This window comes from Petaurus breviceps, unplaced genomic scaffold, assembly GCF_028583685.1.
Source record: "Petaurus breviceps papuanus isolate PSGF00001 unplaced genomic scaffold, PetGlider_PUasm1.0 77, whole genome shotgun sequence".
In the NCBI taxonomy this organism is placed as follows: Eukaryota; Metazoa; Chordata; class Mammalia; order Diprotodontia; family Petauridae; genus Petaurus; species Petaurus breviceps.
The window spans coordinates 8,464,528-8,488,274 of NW_027186492.1; the positions used below are offsets into that span (position 1 = coordinate 8,464,528).

A 23,747-nucleotide genomic window follows, 5' to 3' on the forward strand; every position below is an offset into this window, starting at 1 on the left:
ACTTCCAGCTTTCGTGGGGGTGATTTGCATATCCTCTTCTCCAGCTGTTGTACCATTGAGGAAAAGAGGAGAATTTGGGAACAATTCCCAAAATTTGGGGATCATTTGGCTATTATGAGTCTACAAAATACCCCCCCCCCGGAATAGCTGCTATTCCCACTAGTGATCTGAAATGGGATTACGAGAAGAGTGAGGATAGGGGAAAGAGAGACCAGATGGTACTTTGCCTCTTAGAAAACCTAAGAACTACATTTTGAAAACAAATACATTTTCGAAGATTTAGAGAAATTGCTCAGAGAGAAGAGGAAAACCCTGCTCTTTTCCAAGACTTGCTGGTAGAAGCTATTAAGAAGTATATGAGTGGTGGTCAGGTAACACAGCCAGCAAGAGCACCAGCTCCAGTGTTGGGATGGCCTGGGGATTGAATCCAGGCTCAGACACTTAGCACCCACCCAGAAACACCTGGCCATGTAACTTTGAGCAAGTTATTTAACCCCAATTGCTTAGGGGTGGCCAGGTGGCTCAGTGTATAAGAGCACCAGCTCCAGTGTCGGGATGACCTGGGGATCAAATCTGGGCTAAGATACTTAGCACCACACCCAGAAATAACTGGTTGTGTAACCTTGAGCAAGTTACTTAACCCCAATTGCTTAAAAAAAAAAGAAGTATATGAATTTAGATTCTGATTCTATAGAAGGGCCAGCAATCCATGGCATATATTTCATTTATCAGTCTGTCCCAGATATTAGGAGGAAACTGCAGAAATTGACAATGGGACCCCAAAAACTTCAGGCACAATTACTGGAGATGGCCTTTGGAGTTTTCAACAACACAGACTTAGTCAATACAGGAGAGAGAACTTAGGGAAAGGGCTAGAGACAGAGAATATGCTCAATTTTTGGATGCTGCCATGGCCAGGAAAAGACCCAAGAAAAAGTGCCCCCCCAGGGCACCCCCTTGGAGGAAGCCCTGTGACTTGGGTAGTGAGGAAATTTGTTTCTGATGCCACAAGGAGGGTCACTGGTCCAAGAAGTGCCCTTCCAGGACTCCTCCCACCCAGTCCTGGGAGCCCTCAGCTTTTTCTTCAGTATGGTGCCCAACATGTGACCAGGAGGGACCTTGGAAGAAGGATTTTCCCCCAAAGTTGGAAAAGTGGTGAACCCTCCCCCCAGTAGCCTGTCTTCTAGTCTTCTCAAGACTGGGAATGACAGGGGATCCCCGGGGTTTGGCAGCATTCCCACTTTCCCCACCTCTCTTGTTGAGCCCTAGACAAAAATCAAGATTGAAAGTAAGGTTACCCACTTTGCCATGGCTATGTTCTCTGTTTTAACTAGTTACTCTGGTCTTATGCGTCTCTCCACACATCAGGTCCTGGGCATTGAAGGGAAAATTAATGAATGTCTTGAAACATACCCACTCCCCTGCCTACTTGAGGATCTGTTGTTTGAACACTCCTTCCTTATGCTTTCCTCTTGCCCTGCTTCCTTGTTGGGAAGGGGCCTGATAGCAAAATTAGGGAGCTAATTTTTTCTAGTTAAACTTCCCCTCTACTTTTTCCTTCTGTTCACCAGACCTCTCCATGCTGCCCTGGAAGTATGAGAGACAGTTGAGCCAGTTGTTTGGGATCAGGGAATTCCTGGGGGAGCTACTTCTGCCACCTCAGTCAAAGTTCTCCTCAGAGACCCTAAAGTGTTCCCCCTTCAGCATCAGTATCCAATTAAACTCGAGGTCTGGGAGGGACTGCAACCATTAATTACTATTCAGGACCCTGACTCACTTCCTCTAGAGTAGGTCCCTGAGCAGGCTAAGGCTTTTGAGCTTTGTAAACTAAATTGACCTCCTCTTCAGCATTAGCTCTACCTAATATAGGAAAACTTTTCACTCTGTATGTTGATGAAAGGAGAGCACAGGCTTTGGGAGTCCTAAACCAGTCCTTAGGACTTGACCCCAGGCCTGTTGCCTATTTTTCAAAACAATTAAACTCCCTGTCTGCTACAGGGAGTTATTATTATTTTATTTTATTTATTCATTTTTTGTTAGCATTATTATTAATTTTTGATTTTTTGTAGGGCAATTGGGGTTAAATGACTTGCCCAAAGTCACAGGGCTAATAAGTGTGTCAATTGGCTGAGGTCAAATTTGAACTCGGGTCCTTCTGACTCCAGGGCCGGTCCTGTACTCACTATACCACCTAGCTGTCCCTGAAATCTTTTTTAATAAACTAAGTTGATACTTGACCTGATTATATTCTCATCTGGACTGAAGCACTCTGGTCAACATTCTCTGCTAACTCACCATAGATGTAGGAACCAGAACTCCCAGATTATATTCTCGCCTCTGTTTCTTAATATCTGTGTGACTCAATTTTCTCATTATTAAAATGAGCAGGTTAGACTCCCAGCTCTCAATCTATGATGTGTTGATACAGAGGAAAGCACTTGAAAGAGAAGCATTTACTCCCAAGTAAATAGATTTTGAAGCTGAGAAAGTGACCTTTGGACTTCCCCTGTGGTGGGGACAGAGGCAAGGCATAAGGTTTTTATTGGGGAGTGGGGATGGAGGAGGGAGGAGTGGAGTGAGGGGTTTGAGTGTTTACCCAGGGGTTGCAAGAGTTCTGAATAGCAGGCTGGGTACTGGCTAGTTCTTCCTAAGGTGAGGAATGACCTGGGAGAGGAAATCCAAATTTGGATTTTGGATCCACCCCTAGGAGGGTGGAGCTGGTAATTTGAGAGCAGTCTCTCCTGCTTATAGACTCAACCTATGCAAAAACTGCCCACAGCGAGTTTTACTGAGAAGTGGTTGAAGTTACTTCCTTTCTTTCACAATTTTTGTGTGTTCAAGGAAAGTAAAGTTTATTTCATAATAAACTTTTTAGGGGAAATTGGTGCAAGAAATGAGACTGGCAAGGACAGGAATGGCACACCCATTTGACATTATTCATCTTGTCTGGACATCAGGAGTTGCCCATTTTTTCTCTACCCACTCCAGGCCAGGAACTACAAGGTATGGATGTATGTAGACTTCTAAAGGGGAATGAGGAAAGGGAGAAAAAGCAGGGATAATAATCAAAAAGAGAGAAAGGAGAGCAATGTCAGGAAGGACGCCAGGATCATTTTGAGGTGACACCCAGTCATCCAGTGGAGATACCTAAAGGCAGTTACTCTTACTCACATTCAAGTATCCTCCATCTGAACTTCTACAATTGTAATTTTTGTAACCCCATTGTTTCCCTGAGTCCTTTAGACATAGTACTGTGCAGTATTGCTTTCTCTTTTAACTATCTCATAAAGAGTTTGTATTTTTTTCTCCAAAGATATCACATGCCACTTCTGAACAATGACTTATGTTTTGTTTTATTTATTATACCCCAGTACATCCCACAGTGCCAGACAAGGTACCCAACTTAACTGTCATCCTGGCTTGAAGACACCAGGCAAGAGAAAAAGAGGGGTCAACTATTTGGTTTGTCCATTCATAGTAGACAGGACTAACCTTGGACAAAGTTGTGAAGCTGTTAAAGTTTGTCATTAGTGTCTCCAGACTCAGTTGTTGTCTTGAATCTCAGTTGTTCTCCTGTTTTTCATTGTGAGCCCCTTGGGTGCAATACTCTAATTTTGATTGTAGTTTTCTTGGGGATTTTTTGATTTTTCATTGTATCACTTTAGTGTTTTATTTTTTTTTTTACTTTCTTTTTTTTGAACAAATATTTATTCTATACCCTTCCCAACTCCCCATCCCAACAAAAGAAAACAAAACAGAAGTCATATGAATAGGTAATAAGAAAAATACCCACATTGGCCAAGTTCAAAAATGCATTTCTCATTCTGCATCTTGAATCCTTCATCGCTCTGACAGGAGGTGGGTGGTATGCTTCATTGTTGGTCCTCTGGAATGATGCCAACCCCTTAATTTTACATATGAGGAAGCTGATTTAGGTTATCACAGGAGTGACTCAATAGCAGAGGCAGAGTTACAAATCCATTCTTTACTTTTCCCCCATACTCACTTCCTATGGATTCTCCTCCCAAGAGCCACATGACATTCTGATCCCACCCCTTTTGTATGCTGAGTCCTCAGATGCAAGTTCATACTCACTTCCTCAGAAGCGTTTTCCCACTACTTTCCCTAGGGTGTCCAGGACATCCAGCAGAAACTCAGGGTAAGCAAGAGTCCTAATTGATGATTAAATTCAGTTAATTCTATTACTGTTCAGGTGAACCTCATTTTTTGCAATGTGTTCCTGATGCCTATCCTTGCTTCTGCTGTCTCTTCATGTCTTTTAAAAATCTAAAGTGATTTCTAAGTTACCAACCCTTGCTTTTGTTGTCGATTCATGGATTTTTTCAAATCTGAGGTGGTTTATAGAACTAAGGTGGACATTTACATGCATCTTTTTACATAGTGTCCCACAGTGATTTACCACAAAGCTTTCTTTAGATATGGTAGGATGGCTTGGTTGCTCTTGAAGGATAAATAGATTCCAAACCCTAAGACAAAGAGAGCTGCCTCATACCTGTTGTATGAGAAAGGATCTCAAGCAGAAATGAACAATCAGCCAATATTATACTGTCATCCTCAGGATATCTACTTCAACCTTGGAAGTCTTCCCAAATTTGACTTTTACTCAACTTCATATCTTTCACACTAACATACTTGCACATACCCTTTAGTTCACACTGAAAGAGGGAAACCGTATAAAACAAGAATTCATACTCATTGCATAATTTGATTGATTCATCATGCATGCTTGTTTGTGCTACTCTAAATAGGCACATATGATAGATTTTATCATATGAATAGCAAACTGTTATGCCTTCTTGGCATTTTTGTTCCCTCATTCCCTTAACCATTTCAGTCCCTTGATTTCCTTAATCCCTTGACTTCATTCACTCACTTTTCTCAGTTACTGTCCCCTGGCTTTCTGTGCCTCTCCTATTTCCCCTAACATTCCTTTCTTGCCTTCTTACCCCCCATTCCTGCGTCCTCGTCTTCCTGTACTTTGTGATCCAGTGACACTGGTGTCCTTACCATTCCAACAAGATTCTCATCTCCCAACTGGAGGCATTTTCACTGGCTGTCCCCCATACCTGGGATCCACTTCCTCCTCATCCTCTGTCTCCTGCATTCCTTGCCTGACTTCAAGTCCTAGCTGATATTTCAGCTTCTTCCTAGTTCCTTCCCTCTTTAGGCAAATAGGTAGCTTAGAGCACAGAGTGTTATATGTGGAGTCATGAAGAACTAAGTTCACATCTGGTCGCAGGTAGCTATGTGACCCTTAGCAAGTCACTTAACCTCTTTGGCTCTGACTTCTCATTTGTAAACCTGAGATACTAATATTACCCACCTCCCAGGCTGCTCGTGAGGATAATATGAGAAATGTGTAAAACATTTTTCCAAGTTAAAATGCTATATAAATGCTAGCCCTCTAGCTCTGTGTGATTATCTCCAATTTATCCTATATACATGTTGTTTGGATGTTGTATTTTGCATGTTTCTCTCCCACTAAACGGGGAGTTTCTTGACAGCCTGATTTTTTTGCCTCTCTTTGGAACTCCAGTGCTTAGCACTGTGCCTGGCTCATAGTGGGTGCTTAATAAATGCTTCTTGACTTGACTTGATGGGTGTGTGGCCCTAATTCAGAGAAAGTTTCCATCTCCACATTATGTTGTTCAACTCAATCTTTAGTGTTGTATTTTTATTTTTTAGACTGAAAAAAAAATAACAAAGATGGAGAAAGAAAAAGAGAAAGAATCTATTTCGCTGTCTCCACGAGAGAGCTATATGGATAACCAGGGACTCGATATCGTGGTAATTGTTTCTTCTTATATAGAAATATGTGCTGGCCTCAACATCGTATCTAAACCATAACTCTTCCTGTGACTTACACGCACTTTGTGCATGTTTGAAGGGGGAAGAAGCAGACGTTCTAGAGAAAACAAGGAGTGAAGATACAGGCATCAGCTTGGGGAATGGAGCAGAGCTTTCCCCTTTCCAAAGGTGCAGTATGCAACTTCATGGGGATGAGTGTGAAGTCCTACAAGAATTCAGAAAAAACCACTATGTGTGTAGTTTTCACTGGCTACCTCCCATATCTGGAGCTCTCTCACTCCTTATCCCCACCTTCCCTGGCTTCCTTCCCAGCTAAAGTCCATCCTTCTGCAAGGAGCCTTTTCAGGTCTGCCTTCATTTTAGTGCTATGAGACTTTCCTTATGAGACTCTCCACCATTTAACCTGCATATAGTTTGTTCATACTGGTTGTGACTTGTCTCTATTTAACTGTGAGCTCCTTGAGAACAGAGACTGTCTTTTGACTTTCTTTTGTATCCCTAGCACTCAGCAAAGTGCCTGGCAAATAGTAGGTGATAATTGATAGACTGTTGACAAGTAAAGCATAGAGGGTAGGTTTGGTGAGATAAGTTTGTGGAAAACTGGAGATTCTGGGAGTTGTAGTGGCCCACAGGTTCAGTATGAGTCAGCAGTGTGATGCAGGAAACAATAGAGAGTGTCCAGACCAAGGTAAATGGGAACCACATTTCACTCTGTCCTGGTCAGAGCACAGCGAGGGCTACTGAGCTCAGTTCTGCTCATTGCCTTTTAGAAAGAACATTGATAATGTGTAATGAGTCCATAGAAATCTGATGAGATGATAGTAAGGGGGGAATGAGCTGGAAGGTACCTCAGATAAAGGATGAGAGACCAAATGTGAACAATGACCATTCACCATTAATGTGTGGGAGGGCAGATCTAGAACCCCACATGTGTTCTCTTAGCAGGTACCATTTTTCCCAGCTATCCCAAGTATTTACTGTTTTCATCCATAACCCTTCAAGGCATACCTTTATTCTGCCCAGAGGCTCACTTCCCCTGTCTAGATTCTAGTATAATCCTCTGGACTCCAGTTTCCTGAATGGTCCTTTATTCATTCACCACAAATGCTAGATTATCTCTCTCTCTCTCTCTCTCTCTCTCTCTCTCTCTCTCTCTCTCTCTCTCTCTCTCTATCTCTCTCTCTCTCTCTCTCTCTCTCGGTTTCTCTGTCTCCCTCTCTCCTCTCCTCTCTGTTCTTCTTTCTGTTTCTCCATTACTCTCTTCTGTTTCTCTGTCTCCCATGTCTGTCTCTCCTTTCTATTGCTTTTTCTTTCTCTAGCATTGCCTCTCACTCTGTCTCTTGCCTGTCTGTCCATCCATTAGATTGTTTGTTTTTTGATAATAAGGACTCTCTTTTGCCTCTTTCTACATCTCCAGCACTTCACACAGTGCCTGTCATATAGGGGTGACTGATAAATATTTATTAACTGACTCACCCTCTCTTTTTCTCTCTGGAACCTTTGGTTTTACCCCCATTCAAAGGCAGTTTTTTATAGTGGAATGAGGATCTAGGTTCAAATTCCAGCTCTGATGCTTCCCTGTATCACCTTATACATAGTCCAAGTCCAAGTTAAGTCATTTAATGTGTTTATTCAATGTAAAATTAGGGAGCTTTTAATGTCCCTTTTAGTTCTATTTGTATGATCCTGTGATTCCTATCTCTTTGCATGCATCCCCTTCCCCCTCAGCTCCTGCAGTCTTATTTCCCCAGGTACACTGAGAAAGTAAATGATACCCTCCTATTCTCCACAACAAAAACTGTCCCTGGAAAAGCCATCATCCTCAAAGAGGGAGCAATTGAGCTCAGATAAACAAGGAGGTCTGCTTTTTGGGCTGCAGGTCTAAAGGAAACTCAGAGATATCAAAGACTAATGAGGAGGCAGGGTCTTGAAGCCCTCATGCTCCTTACAACCCAGCCAATTAGGGAAGCCCGCCCCCCCAACTGGACTTTATAGTCTGTAAACACATTTCTGATGGACTGTTCAGGGCCATATCTCTGAGGAGAAGAGAGTCCAGAAGGGATATTTAGGAGACCATCACCTTTCCCCACTCCAGAATATATTTACTTTGCATTCAGTGACCTTAGGGGACAGCAATGAGTGAAAACCTTCTTTGAAAGAGGCAGGAAAAAGCTATTCCTTTTTCTGAAGCATGTGAGATAATCAGGGATACTTCTGGTCGAGAGTGGGATTGGGTTTGCTGTGATTTGGGGCCCAGAAAGGGTAGATTTGACATGACCAGTGTTTGTTTACTTCATGCTGAATACCATCACCTTCTGGGTGCTTCCTTTGAACCAAGACAAGTTCTACTTGGAACCAAGGTGTCCCTCCTTGGTTGGGAGTGTAGGAGCTGGTGAGAAGGAGCTGAGGTGATTCTGACTTCTTGCTATTTGGTCTTCAATAAGGGAGAGCCAGCACCCTTTCTCCAAGGCAAGACAGTTCTACACAGCTCATGCCCAGTTGTTCCGGCAAATCCTGTTGGGCCTCCTGTGTACAGGTGAGACATTATGAGTGCAGTTTTTCTTCAGATCTGAGAAGTGAGAGATTAAATCACTGTGGAATTGGTGCTGTATCACTATAAAATACCCTGCTAAGTGGTATAGTGGACAGAGTGCTGGGCCTAGAGTCAAGAAGACCTGATTTAAAATTCTCCTTGGAAACTTAGTAGCTGTGTGATCCTGGGCCAGTGACTTTAACTGGTCAGTGTCTGCTTATGGGGATAATATCCCCTACAATTCTCAGGGCTGTTGTGAGACTCAAATCAATTAAAATGCATAAAGTACTCTGAAATTTTTTTTAAGGTTTATTGGAATTTTTTTAGTCACAGTTGAAAGTACTGATATTGGAAAACAGTTCACCATAAATACATGGGCAAAACACTTAGTTCTGTTTGCCGTAGTTCCTTATTTATAAATTGATCTGGAGAAGGAAGTAATATGCCCCACCAGTATCCTTGCCATGAAAACTCCAAAAGGGATCATGAAGACTCAGACATGACTGAAACACTTCAATGACAACAAGAAAATGTACGGAAACCATTTCCAAAAGCTAACTTTTTTTACATGAGGAAAATTATACATTTTGTAATCATAAACTGAATGGTTACCATCCTTTTTATATAACATTTCATGTCTTTATTTATGCTTCTCACCTCCCTCCCTGTTGCTGATGTTAATGCAATTAATCCTTATCTCTTTAGTTTAGAGTAGAAAATTTTGTTAAATTATAAATATCATCACCCAAGTTTAGCTATAGAGATAAATATTGTATTAGCAAATATCTAGCTTTAAATTAAGTTCCTAGAATTGGGAAAGTAGATGCTTCTGTTTTTCAAATAAACTAATAAAAGCATATTTTGTTGAATGAGAGGAGACCAATTAGAAACTTGTTAACACTCCAATATGAACTGGACACTTGCCTTTTTTTTACGTTTTTGAGTAAAAAGCTTTTGAAAATTGAATACATATTACATTAAATAATGGAGCAGTCTTTTTTTAAATTGTCCCAGAATTGTTTTATTGAAGGTATCTGGTCACCTAATCAAACCTGATATTTTAGGACAACAGTTAATGATAATCAGCAGCCAAAATTACATGTTAGCTAGAACCAAAATGGCCTTCATTTTGTATCCACACCACCACATTTGTCTTTAGAACTGTTTAGCTCTGTTACTAAAGACCATTGCATCATCTTTTAAGCTTTCTGATTATTCTTGTAGCTAGCTTATCCAATCTTTCTTTTCGATTACTTTTATAGTAGTTTTTTGCATGACACCAATTACTTCCACCTGATTTTATACATGCCTAATTTTGTTATTTTGAAGTCCAATCTTGGTCCAGATGGCCCCTTAGGAAAAGGAAAAAGTCCTTTTCTTCATCCTAATCTTCTTCCAAAGTATTTTTCATTTACTTTTCATGGAACTAGTGAAATTATCATAATTTAGGTGGTACTTGAATTTAGGAGGCATCTTTGTTATTCAAAAAGTTGCTTTCCCCCCCCAACTTTAACAGGGAGATATGAGCCACCTAGTAATCCCTGGCAAGCCTCTGGTTGTCCCTCAGAGTCATTGTGGGGTGGGTTGGCCTAGACAAGGGTAAGTTGGACTGGGTGAAGGGGAATTAAGGAAGAAGGAAGTAGAAGATGGGGAGGAGTTGGAGGAGAAAATGGCCATGGGCCTGGACCCAGCTTTGGCCACTCTGCTGCTCTTCCAGAGCAGTAACCATCCATCCCTTTGCAAATCTCTTTTTTCCCCAATAATATTTTTTTTTAAGCAATCGGGGTTAAGTAACTTGCTCAAGGTTACACGGCCAGTTATTTCTGGGTGTGGTGCTGAGTGTCTGAGCCCAGGATTCGATCTCCAGGTCGTCCCATCCCCAATAATATTTTACATGTCAAGACAATAAACATTCATTTTAAAAAATTTTGATTTCCACATTTTTCTCTCCCTCTCTTATATCATGCTTCCTTGAGACGGTAAGCAATTTGATACGGGTTATACATGTTCAGTTATGCAAAACAAGTGATCTTATTAGTCATGTTTAAGACACAGACCCAAGAAAAAAACCAGTTATGAAATAAAAATACAGAAAATGAAAAATAGTATGCTTCTCTCTGCATTCAGACTCCATCAGTTCTTTCTCTGGAGGTGAATAATGTATTGCTGAGAACAGCTAAGTCATTCACAGTTTATTCATCATGTAGCATTGCTGTCACTGTGTACAATGTTCTGCTCACTTCACTTTGCATCAGTTCATATGAGTCTTTCCCAATGTTTCTGAAATCAGCCTGCTCATCATTAGTTATAGCACAGTAATGTTCTATTACAGTCATATACGTAGCATATATAATCACAACTTGTTTAGCTATTCCCTAATTGATGGGCATCTTCTCAATTTCTCATTCTTTGCCACTACAAAAAGAACTGCTACAAATATTTTTGATACAAATAGGCCCTTTACCCTCTTTGTGGTTCTTGTCCAGTTGTTTTGGTCACATCTGACTCTTTGTGACCCCATTTGGGGTGTTTTTGGCAGAGATACTGAAGTGGTTTGCCATTTCCTTCTCCAGCCTATTATATATATGAGGAAACTGAGGTAAACAGGGTGAAATGAGTTGCTCAGGGTCATATAGCTAATAAGTATCTGAGGCCAGATTTGAACCTAGGTCTTCCTGACTCCAGGCTTAGCACTTTTATTTACTTCACAACTTAACTGTCCCTGCAAATCTCAAAATCCTATATAAACACTAGCTGTTATTATGGTTACATTGGTGGATGGTAGAATTTTAGTTTTTTTGTTTTTGTTTTTACTAAATAGACCTACTATGATATGTTGTAATCATGCCTCATTTGCTTAAGGGAGCAAAATTTGAAAGAAAGAAGAAAAAAGAGAAAGAAAAATCAAAGAATCATAGGCTTGATCAAGGAAGGGTGGGCTTAAAAGAAGAACTTGTTTGGGCCTCAGTTTTTCTTCTGTAAAATAGATAACCTTCAGTGTTGAGAGGCAGCATGTCATAGGGGACAGGCACTGGAGTTGAGGTCAAGGCCCATCTCAGTTACTTAGTAGTGATGTGACCCTGGGAAAGTCACTGAACTTTGTCCATCACTTAGGGAATAAATGATCCAGTGATGGGGATGGTTTCAGAGAAACACAAAGACTTGTGTGAAGTGATGCAGAGTGAAGTGAGCAGATCCAGGAGATCAGTTCATACAATGACAACAATAATACAGTAAAGCCCAACAACTTTGAAAGATTTAAGAATTCTGATCAGTGTAACGTTCAAACATGATTTCAGAGGATTTACAATGAAATATGTTACCGACCTCTTGCTAGAGGAAACTTAGAGTGCAGAATAAAACATATATGCATAAACATATGTATTTATATATTTTTTCTTTTAGACGTGATCAATGCAGAAGTTTGGTTGTTGATACTTGTTTGTAATGAGTTTTTTAAATTTCTCATTTGGGGCAAGGGATGAGGTAAGAGGGAGAAATGGCAGATTTTTGCTGATTGGAAATAAAACACTTTGAAAAAAAAGAAAATGACCGATCTGTGCGGAATTCAGTTTAGGTCAAATGCTTTCTGATGCCAAGGGCTAGGCAGGGCTTGGGAGATTCACTGCAAGTCTTTCTTGCTCAAATCCTTCAGATTCTTCACAGATGTTCTATATGCCCCCTTACAAGTCTTCTCCCTGACCTTTATCCTTTTTACCTTCTCTTTAGCTTATGCTGCCTACCTTCTGGCAGCTTGTATCCTGAATTTCCAGAGAGCCCTGGCTTTGTTTGTCCTCACCTGTTTGGGCCTCTTCATCTTGACTTACAGTCTCATTAAAAGGCATTTTGGGAAGAAACTGTTGATCTATGGAAAGCCCTTTGGAAATTCTCAAGTGTGGTTTTGGCTAAAATGGTGAGTGGGAAGAGAGCTTCAATGACCAATTGCCCCATAGTTTTATTATCTTTGAGATAGGTACCACCATTACTCCAAATTATCTCTGTCTCTTTCTCTCTCTCTCTGTCTCTCTGTCTCTTTTTCTCTGTTTCTGTTTCTCTCTGTCTCTCTCTCTGTCTTTCCCTCTGTCTGTCTCTCTGTCTGTCTCTCTGTCTCTGTCTCTCTTTCTGTCTCTCTCTCTCTCATTCTCTCTCTCTCTCTCTCTCTTGTTCTCTCTCCCTCTCCCCTATGAGAGTTTATTGCTGAAGTCACTAGGGCCATTCGGTTTAGCTCTGCCCCTTGCATCTATGCAGTATAACATGCCTGAAGGTTATGATGATATTTAAGGGAAGGGAATCAATTGACTCACCATTCAGATGTCCATGTCAGGAACAAGGGAAATGATAATCCAGTTCAATGAAATAATTGGATGACCAATAGAAAAGCTTTGGATGGGATATTATTCTGTCTTACTGTGTTGATTTCATCCTGTTCTAGAAATTACATACCTTCTCCAGCCACCCGGACACTCCCATATTCCTGCATCATATCCCCAGACTTCCTAGGACTATTGGTAGAGCTGACAGAGCTGCCCTTTACAATTCTAGGATTTCTAGCAGCAGACTTATTGCTTAGCCTGTGAGGAATGGGATATCATTTCCAACAATATATTTGTGGTCTTTTGCACAGGGTAACATGCAAAACTCTGAGACTCCTCCTGGTTTTGGATATTCCCTGTTCTCTTAGAGTTGTTCAATGGAAAGCCCAGGTATAAAGAGCCAGTGGGAATTTATATTAACCTGAATCTACATAAATCCATCATTGGGAGACAATGTGGTACGGTGGAAAGGGCAATGATTTGAAATCAGAATGTCTGGGTTTGAATCCTGGCCCTGGAAATTATAACCTGTGTGATCCTGGGCAAGGCACTTGCATTTCTCTTGACCTCATACTCCTCATCTGTAAAACGAATAGGTTAGACTAGATGATATCAAAGACCCTTCTACTTCTAAATCAATGATCCTTTCAACTCCACTCTGAGTCACTGAGACATGTGGCACTATAGCATATACAGGCAAAGAAAGTATTTTTCCATTAGGTTAAATAAGATAATGTGCATCAAGGGTTTTGTAAACCTGAAAGCATCATATATGTCAGCTAGTATTATTATTTTAAAAAATAGTAATAATAATGATATAACTTTCATTTATGTTTGTGTTTTAAAGTTTGTTGAGTGTTTTTTTTTACACGTGTTATCCCATTGGAATAAGAAGTATAGGAGGGGGATTGCCGTGGAATCAAGAAGACCTGAGTTCAAGTCTTGCCTGTGCAACATACTGATTTGTATGACCATGGGCAAATTATTCTCTCCATCTCCAAGGCAACTCTCTAAGACTCTAAATTACAGACATGTAACCAGGTTGCATTGATAGAGGGAGTTTGCACACTCAGATTTCCCTATACCAATGAAATCACAGACCCCTTCAAATTGTTATTCATAATTGTGAGGAAGTTTATAAACCTCTAAATTGTGTCAAACCAACAAGGATTCTGGAAAAGGTTTTTATTTGCTCATTGTAGTGAGTTTTTGTTGAGAGTAATTCTGTTTAAGACTTCACTGCTCTACCTGTAACACCTTTTAATCTCTGAGTTATTCCAGTGAATAATATCCTGTCTTTTCTTCTCTTTTTAGGGTTCTGATGGCAGTGGCCATGGTCAGCCTCATCCTGTGGCTGGTCCTCGACACTGCTCAAAGGCCAAAGCAGCTCATTTCTTTTGCTGGAATCTGTATGTTTGTTATCATCCTCTTTGCCTGTTCCAAACATCACTTTGCAGTAAGTCTTGGGTTTATACATAAGGCTAAGGAAGCTACCCCAATGGCCTCCTACTTAATCACTGAGAGACCCATCAGGTGACTACCATGGAAGTGATGTCAACTCTGACTTCTTGGTCATAGAACCAATGCTGAACCAAGAAATAAGTTGCTGTCAGGTGGGGAGTGGGGAGAATAACAAAGTCAGAAGGGAGATAAGAAATGCCAGGGATCCTTATGAAATCCAGTCTGGTTCCTCTTGATTAGGAGGAGCCAGGCAAGGCTAAAGTATTTGGAAATGGCTTAGCAATTTTGAAAACAAATCAGACAAGCCAGATGCATAGACCAGAAAATCTATGTTAAAAAAAAAGTATATGGCATAAGCAGAATCTTTCTGGCTAGATTCCTGAAGGACAGCAGATTTTCATAGTGATTATCTGAAAGTACAATTGGAGCGTACTTGTGAAATATCAGAAGTGTAATTTTATTATGCAAACTTTTCAAAGTTGTGCTATAGTCTCTTAGAAAGCCTGGTTCTGGTATGGCCCCAATTCAAGCTCAAATAATAGTTCCAAGGGGTCCAGAGGCTCTGGATGGGTGTCACCGAACCATTTACCATTATTTCCAAAATTATTCAGGTTAGTTACCCCAGTGCTTTTTCTACATGGCATTAGTCTGCTAGAGGTCCCTCAGGCCTGTACCTAAAATCTCAGGTTGCCTCCAGTAAATGGGTCAGCTATGACATTTGAAATGAGATACAGGTATGATGGGCTCCCTTAAACGGTAATGGGTTTCCCTTCTTTGGAAGTCCTCAGGTAGAGGCAGCATGACCACTGTTGGGTATGTTGTAGTGAAGATTCCTTTTGTGTATGAGTTAGACTAGATTCCTGTTGGAGTCCTCTCCAGCTCTCACATTCTGTGATTCTGGAAGAGGGACCTAGGTAATATGGGGAAAAAAATTTATATAGTGCTTTAAGGTTTGAAAAGAACTTTATATATGTTTTAAAAATAATTATACATTAACATTAATTTTTAAAAAATATTGAGCTTCCAATTATCTCCCTCCCTGCTGCCCTTTCCCCACCCATTGCCAAGGTAAGAAATATGGTATCAATTATACATATGAAGTCATGCAAAACATTTTCATATTAACCATGTTGGAAAAAAAAAGCAAGAAAAATAAAGTGAGTGAAAAAAATTATGCTTCAATCTGCAGTCAGAATTTTGGTTCTTCCTTTGGCTATAGATAGCATTTTTCTTTGGAATTGTCTTTGATAATTATACTGATTAAAGTAGCTAAGGCTCCCACATTCTCTTGATCCTGACAACCACTCTGTAAGGTAGGTGCTATTATTATCTCCATTTTATAGATGGGGAGACTGAGACAGGGAGGTATTGCCCAGGGTCATATAGCTAATAAGTATCTCAGAAAAGATTTATACTCTTCCTGACTCCAAGTCCCATCTCTACTCACTGTGACATCTAGCTACCTCTTCTTACACCCAGGTATCCTGGAGGGCTGTGTTTTGGGGTCTTATGCTGGAATTTGCTCTGGGCATCTTGGTCATCCGAACTGATCCTGGATTTGCTGCATTTCAGTGGCTTGGTGAGCAGATTCAGGTATGGGAAGCTGGGCTCTAGGTTCTATTCTGCTTCAGGATCCTGGAAAGAGAAGGTTTGGGAGAAGGGAGGAAGGGAAATTAAGATCCTTTCCTGAGTACTAGGGAAAGATCTCAGGGGAGGAGTTTATACATATAATACAAATACATAAGGAGATTGCAAATGAAGTATGAATAAGGCCATGAGACAGACAAGGAGGCAGGCAGAGTCAAGATGGTGGAGCAAGAGCCAACATTTTTGGTTAGATATCCCAACACACCCACTTCACAACAACCAAAAAACACACCAAACAATCCTGATCAGGAAAGTCAAGATAGGGAGTGTTTTTTCACTACTTCCCTATGCCAAGGATAGAGTTTATTGGCTCAGATCTAGAAATGGCAGGACCACTTAGCAGTCAATGGCATCTATTTTACTGTATCAGTGTGGATTGTTCTGCCAAGGAACCTTATGCTTCACCAAAGGCCCTGAAAATCTTCCCATATGCAGAGGCTAGAAAGGAAAGCCCACTGTACTTGGTAGATAGTCAGGTGACTTGCAACATCTGTATTCTGGCCAGAGAGCATGAGTCCACAACATCAGACTGATAAATCACTGGACATATCCTTGAAAGGCAGCTGACCATATACCAGACTCTTAACAGTCTCAGATGTGACCCCATCACAAGGAAGTCCAGCAGCGATGTTTTATATGGTGTGTGCATAATACGGAAAAATGTTAGCATTTTCACAGGCCTTGACTAGGTTCTGCTTTGAATCACCTCAATAGGACCTCCCAATTGTGTAGCCTGTGAGCATAAGCAGACTTGAATGATGAGTATAATTAATCTTTTGCCTCATCTTTGCCTTGTTTTTTTTCCCTTTAGATTTTCCTCAATTATACAGTGGCTGGTTCCAGTTTCGTCTTTGGGGATGCTCTCATCAATGATGTTTTTGCCTTTCAGGTCTTTGTGCCACCTGTCTTTGTGGGTGGATGTGGGGAGTAGGTGGATAGAGGCTGAGCCAGAATATGTGGCTCTTTATAAGGGCCAGGGTCTCCCATTGCATCCTGGGTCATCTCCAGTCATCATGATGAATATCTGGTCACTGGATCCAGATGGCTCTGGAAGAGAAAGTGAGACTGGTGACCTTGCATAACTTTCCCTCACTCATATCAAAGTCAATTGCTAGTCATGTCATCATTTCCCTCATACCATGGTCCTCTTTGAAAATGAAGGAGAAACATAACAACCTGTGAGGGAAACTAGGCATTCAAAGAGATGGGTCAACCTGTGCAAAGGCCAATAGAATGCTATGTAGTGGGAACAACAATTTGGCTAGTTTGACTGGACTGGATTGTAAAGTAAGTGAAGGGGAGGTATCAGTGTGAGAGTGTAGGAATGAGATCTAAACGCCACATCTCTTCTCCTAAATGCTTTTTGCCATTCTCCTTCTAGTCTTTACCAATCATCGTCTTCTTCAGTTGTGTGATGTCTATCCTCTATTACTTGGGACTCATGCAATGGGTGATTGTGAAGGTGGGTTCTGTTCCCAATCAGGTCATTCATTGTGAACTTTGGAATTCAAACAGATGGAGTCTCAGGGCTGAAATATAATATTAAGTACCCAAGTCTAGGGCACAGTATAGCTGACCTAGAATTCGGTGATGTATGCTTCCGAATTGCATTGGCACCAATTTGAGTAAATTAGGCCGTTCTTTTTAATTGATTTTTAAAAAGAAATAAGTTACTTTATTCAATTGACTTTTTCTGTTTGAAACATTTGATACTCCCAATAAAGAAAGTGACTGATTCATCTTAATTGAACAAATCTCTCCTCCCCACCCCATCACACACCCTCAATAATAGCTCACAATCATGGCACTTAAAAGTTTTAAAAGTAGTTTACATGGGTTATCTTTTTTAGTTTTCATTAACAACCTTTGACCTTTCTGGGCCCCAATTTCCTTATCTGTGAAATGAAGAGGTATGACTGATCTATTTATAATCTTTATATTATATTTATTTTACATATAATTTATAATCTTTCTAGATTGCCTGGCTTTTGCAAATTACCCTGGGCACCACAGCCACAGAGACCTTGAGTGTGGCAGGGAACATCTTTGTGGGTATGGTAAGCAACATACAGCCTCTTGGTCTCTTTATAGTCATAGTTTGGTTTGATGTGCTTCAGCCAGACCCTTTACTTCCTCAGGGATTATGGCTAGAGAATCCCTTGGCCACTGATAGAGCTCCATTTTATCCCAGGAATCTCAAACACTTCCTGGCTTGGGTATCATTTCTATATCTTTAGCCACAGGGGCAGAGGGATGGATAATGGGAAGAAAGAAAAGACTGGCCCCCATATTGATCTGCCATTAATAGAGTTAATCCTCAACTTTCATGGGGGTAACATTCCTAGAAAATGGTATGAAAGTTAAGAACGTGAATGATGATACATTGAACCTATGAGAAATAAGGCGTTAGGTTTTTGTAACCACCAAAAAGTGTGATCTTCTCTAGAGATAGCTGAAAATACACTTTTCTGCATTTAGTTAGTTCTTAATAACAAAACATTAATTCTGATAATATGCACTTTTCATGTATAAAATGTAATACACAAAATAAAATTGGTAACATGCAAAACAGGGACAGCTAGGTGGGATGGTAGATAGAGTGTTGGACCTGGAGTCAGAAGGACCTGAGTTCAAATCGACACTTACAAGCTGTGAGACCTTGGGCAACTCACTTAACTTTCTTTGCTTCAGTTTCCTTATCTGCAAAATGAACTGGAGAAGGATATGGCAAACCACTCTAGTATCTTTGCCAAGAAAACTCCAAAAGGGGTCACAAAGAGGTAATTATCCAAAAAACCCAACAAAAAAATGCAAACATTTTTCTTATAGTAATTCCTGTGACCTTTTATGCTAACATCTCAATAAAAAAAATGGTTCCAGACAATATTCACTTTTGTATAACGAATGGAAAATCGACAGTACCATAAATACTGTCCAGCCAATAAAATTCTTAAGACCAAAACCTGAATCTTACCTTCCACTGTGTCAGATGGTAGTATGAGGGCATTATATTGTATGCTATACCGGTATATCTATATCTAACTTGGACACCCTCTGAAAAAACAAGGGAGAGGTTGGTGGGAATTTAGTCACTGCTGTCAGAAGACACAGTTCTCGACATCACCTCTGACCTCCCATTTTTTATGGCTGGTAGATGGCACTGGAGATCGTGAAGGACTCACCAAGTTAAAATCATTCATTAGGTACGTCTGCTTCAGGGGCTCTTTGAGATCCTTAAGGATTTCAGAGTATGGCAGCAGAGCCGAGGTGAGTTCATGTTGAACCTTGAGGCTGCAGTCAGTGTTGGGATCAGCAGTCTCTATGTCTCTAGCCAGCTGGCCGATCATGCCAACCTGCCATTTAAGCTTGGAAACTGTGAGTGACACAGTCTTGGAAGCTAGTTCAGTTACTGATAAAAATCACCCAAATGCTTGAAGTAGCAAAAGTTAAATTGTAAATGTTTTTTTTTTAAAGCAATTGGGGTTAAGTAACTTGCTCAAGGTTACATGGCCAGTTATTTCTGGGTGTGGTGCTAAGTATCTGAGCCCAGATTTGATCCCCAGGTCATCCCGACACTGGAGCCGGTGCTCTTACTCACTGTGCTACCTGGCTGCCCCAGTAAATGTTTTTTTTTTTTATTTTTTGGAGGGGGGGGGAAGGCAAGGCAATAGTGTTAAGTGACTTGCCCAAGGTCACACAGCTAGTAGGGTGTATCAAGTGTCTTAGGCCAGATTTTAACTCAAGTCCTCCTGACTCCAGGATCCATTCTTTATTCTCCATGCCACCTACCTACCCCTTAAATTGTAAATATTGAGGATTAAGTGTACCAGATAGGGCTCGGAGTTCCTGTAGTTTATGGTTTGAGTACCCTTGAAAGTCCTTAGTAAAAAGTTAATGATAGCTACGCACTATTATTCCAGTTTTTCTGTAGCACAGGCATAAGAATATACAAGGGTTCAAGTCTCTCTCAGATAGGCAGTTATAGATTCAAAGAATGGGTGTAGAAATTCAGTCTTAAGAGATTCCCTTGGCTCTGGATACTACTGTCTTCCTGACTGGTTTTGTAAGAAGTTCTGCCTTGAACAGAAAGGCACTCTGTGCCTAACTCTCATAGACTTTGAAGGAAGTAGTAGAAATCATTGGATTAACCAGTTTTTTATCTTGGCTTTGAAACAGTTCAGACCTGAGTGAGTTACTCTGGTTTTTCAAATAAAAGATCACTCCTAGTCCCAACACCTACAGAAAAGTAGATCTTACTAATCTTGACTAATTCATTCTTTTTTTTTTTTAAGCAATCCGGGTTAAGTAACTTGCTCAAGGTTACACGGCCAGTTATTTCTGGGTGTGCTGCTGAGTATCTGAGCCCGGATTTGATCCCCAGGTCATCCCGACACTGGAGCCGGTGCTCTTACTCACTGAGCCACCTGGCTGCCCCAACTAATTCATTCTCATTGACAGGCTAGGTGGGGACAGTAGATAGAATGCTGGACCTGAAGTCAAGAAGACACCTTCTAGCTATGTGACCCTGGGCAAGTCACTTAACTGCTCTTTGTCTTAGTTTGTTCATCTGTATTATGGGGATAATAAGTATCTACCTCCCAGGGTTGATGTGAGTATCAAATGAGACAGTATTTGCAAACCTTAAAGCAGTATATAAAGTATATAAATAATAATAATATATTATTGCTATTATTTTCAATAAGATATCATTCTCCTTTTTTGTTTAACTCTTAAGAAATCAGCTTAACCTTCCAAGTATTGAATAAATACTGCAAGTACAAAGGCTGAGAGTGGACGGACATTCTGTTCTTAATGGAAAATGCCTATAATGCAATTCTTAGTTTCAAATAAATATTTTTAAATTATGTTAAGGGAAAAATATCACTCCATTCTCATGCTTTTAAGAATTTTTAATAAAGGGGTGGCTAGGTGGCGCAGTGAATAGAGTAGCAGCCCTGGAGTCAGGAGGACCTAAGTTCAAATTTGACCTCAGTCACTTAACACAAAAACTAGCCGTGTGACCTTAGACAAGTCGCTTAACCCCAATTGCCCTCTAAAAAGCAAAAAAAAAAAAAATTTAATTTTTTTTATTATAAATGGATATTGTTTTAAAATTAAAGTCATTTTCTACATCTTATTTTAAAATAAAATTATAAAATTTCTCCATCACTGTTATAAAATAACATGACTTTAGTGTCTTTTCTTATCAATATGTTCTGTTATACTAATATAGCCTTATAAGCTTTTTGCTATGCTGCCTAAGCTCTCTGACCATTGTTTTCATCTCCTTCCATAACAACCTTGGATTTTGCCCTTGGGTTTCCTGGCTCAGATAGGTAAGCATTTGCTTTATATTATGGGGAAACAAGCCTCTAAGCTACTTCCTGGCTTTTAAAAAAAATCTGTTTTTAAAAATCTTTTTATGATAGGTGTCCTAAGATAACAACTAATCCTTCTTAACAGATAAAAGCACTTAGATTGATGATCTGTTTATTGCCCAGGTCCTGCCCTTTGTTGTAAAATTCATTTCAGGATTTGGATGCTCTTTCTAATTTCGGATCAATAATTTCTTTGAGGTTGGATTTTTCTCAATGAATTGTTCAAAATAGGCCTTGATTTTTATTTGTACATCTTTCAATTTTTAAAAAGAATGCTTAGCTTTGCTGGGAAATTGATTTTAGTATGAATTCTAATGCTTTCTAGCTTTCTACATAGTACAGGTTAGTTTCTTCTGTTATTTGCTAATTTTATAGAAAAACCTTTTGAAATTTAAAATGGTATTTTTTTATATGTGATGACATTTTTCTTGATTGCTTGCAGGATTATTCCTTTATTGTAGTAGTTTTGAAGCTTGGCAATGATATGCCAGAGTGCATTTAATTATGGGTTTTTCCTTACTAATATCTTATGAATTTTATTTATTTTCAATCTTGACCTAGGTTTCTACATTTTTTGAACATTTTCTTATATAACTTCCTGAAATATAATGGTCAGATTCATTTCTTCTTCATATTTTCCATGGAGTTCAGTGATTCTTGTTGTTGTTGTTGTTGTTTGCTTTTTTGGAGAGGGGAAAGCAGGGCAATTGGGGTTAAGTGACTTGCCCAAGGTCACATGGCTAGTAAGTATTAAGTGTCTGAGGCTGAATTTGAACTCAGGTCCTCCTGGCTCCAGGGCTGGTGCTCTATTCATTGTGCCATCTAGCTGCCCCGAGTTAAGTGATTCTTAAATTTTCTCTACTTGATCCGTTTTCCAGATCCATCACCTTCTCCAGCAGTGCTTTCAAATCTTTTTTCCAGCTTGGGGATTTTCAGGGTTTGCTTTTTCTATTTTCTGTTCCTCCTATTAGTCTGTCTTTTAGTAAAAATAATGCAATTTTTCAGCAATTTTATTTTCACATACATAATCTCTAGGCATGCTTCTAAACTATCCAGTCTTGTCCTGACATTCCTTGGCTACATCTAGTCCTATCTTTATTTCTTTTCATAATTTTTTCTTTTACTAATTCTATTTCTTCCCTAATTCCTTCAGTGTGTCTTTTACCTACTTATTGTAGTCCAGTTTTGTTTCTGATCATCCTGTCAATGGTATTTCAATATATTTTTCTTTTGATCTTTTTGCCTGTTTCTTTTAATTAATAATACAGGACATCCCAAAAGTCTTAGAGAAGTTTTAAGCCTGCTTTAATTTTAAGAGAACTTAACTTATAGGACACCCTGTATTTTGTCATTGTGTTAGAGTTTTTCTTTGGTTCATCAATTTTTTGGTGGAGTTTTACATTTTATTTTGAAGATTCTGGTTGTTTTCTTTTTCTTGTGTTTCTATTGCTGTTTTTACAGGGGATATTGATGAAGCAGGCTTCTTTGTGACCTCAATCATGTTTTTCTGTCAGTCTTCATGTCCCTATATTCATGAATATCTCTGTTTAATTTTAGTTTCCACCCACCCTCAGTCCAGTTCTCTCATGTACAACAAAAAGGATATGTGGATTTTCATCAGTTTTTTTTTCCATGTTCATTTATTAATTTACAAACATTTATATTTGTCCAAACTTTCTAATTCATGACTAGGTCTTCCCTCTTTCTGTTTGTCCTTCCTTTTCTTTCACAAGGATTTAATGATCATCTTTGATGTGCTTCATTCATCATAGGAACTGTGTTTTCTTTCCCACATGCCAGGATATGTCAGTATACAGTTGGTGTTCAACACATGCTTCTGACAATAACTAGATAGTAGGAGTAGTGTCTCATCAAATGACATTGAGTTAATCATAAGATAGACCTTGAGTATAGGTTCTATATTACATCCATTCCTTCAACATCCAGTGAACATTTATTAAGTGCCTAGTATGTCTTTAGATGTGGTATGCTTAGAAGGCACAAAAGAAATATGAAAAATAGTCTCTTCATCTAGCAGCTTATAACTTAGCAGTATAGAAATAAATGTTTGTTGACTGATTGATTGGTCCTGTAGCAGTTATTTCTGATACTTGTTTAGAGTCAGCTTCACTGAGAAGGGCTCTGAGTGTCCCCTGGCAATCTAAGGCAGCATAAGATCATGGTTTCATAGAATCATAGATTTAGAGGTAGAAAGTACCTTAGGGGCTATCTGGTGCCACTCCCTTATTTTACAGATTGAAGTCTGAGGAGGTTAAATGCCTTGTCTCAGGTCACACAGGTAGTAAATGGTGAAAGGGGGATTTGAAACAAGGTTCAAACTCTTAGTCCAATTATTTGCTCTTTTTACTAAATCATGCTGATTAAATGCTACAATGAATGAGATAGACACAGAGAGCTAGGAGACTGCTCAGAGAAGGGTAAAGGGATTCCTAGATTTGCATGTGTCTCCATATTCCCTTACTCTCCTGTGTTGTTTATCTTCTCAGTATAGTAAGCCAATGAAGGAGAACCTAATAAATAAACCTATTAAAAATAAATAAATAAATAGGAGATTTTCCTCCTTTC

At 39.7% G+C, this 23,747-nt stretch overlaps 1 protein-coding gene across 2 annotated transcripts in view; it reads left to right on the top strand.

Annotated features, from left to right (window-relative positions):
* The window catches only part of SLC28A2 (solute carrier family 28 member 2), a 59,980-nt gene that overhangs the window by 16,456 nt on the left and 19,777 nt on the right, over positions 1–23,747 (top strand). Inside the window, exons 4-13 of one of the 2 annotated variants that reach the window (XM_069105947.1) lie at positions 2,876–3,003; positions 5,707–5,808; positions 5,909–5,997; positions 8,274–8,365; positions 12,092–12,275; positions 13,990–14,131; positions 15,616–15,729; positions 16,595–16,672; positions 17,165–17,245; positions 17,760–17,840. In XM_069105947.1, the coding sequence (XP_068962048.1) occupies positions 5,728–5,808; positions 5,909–5,997; positions 8,274–8,365; positions 12,092–12,275; positions 13,990–14,131; positions 15,616–15,729; positions 16,595–16,672; positions 17,165–17,245; positions 17,760–17,840 (942 nt within the window). In that variant the 5' untranslated portion in view covers positions 2,876–3,003; positions 5,707–5,727. Of the gene's footprint in view, positions 1–2,875; positions 3,004–4,017; positions 4,160–5,706; positions 5,809–5,908; positions 5,998–8,273; positions 8,366–12,091; positions 12,276–13,989; positions 14,132–15,615; positions 15,730–16,594; positions 16,673–17,164; positions 17,246–17,759; positions 17,841–23,747 lie in introns of those variants that run through there. The other variant, XM_069105948.1, reaches the window with a different exon arrangement.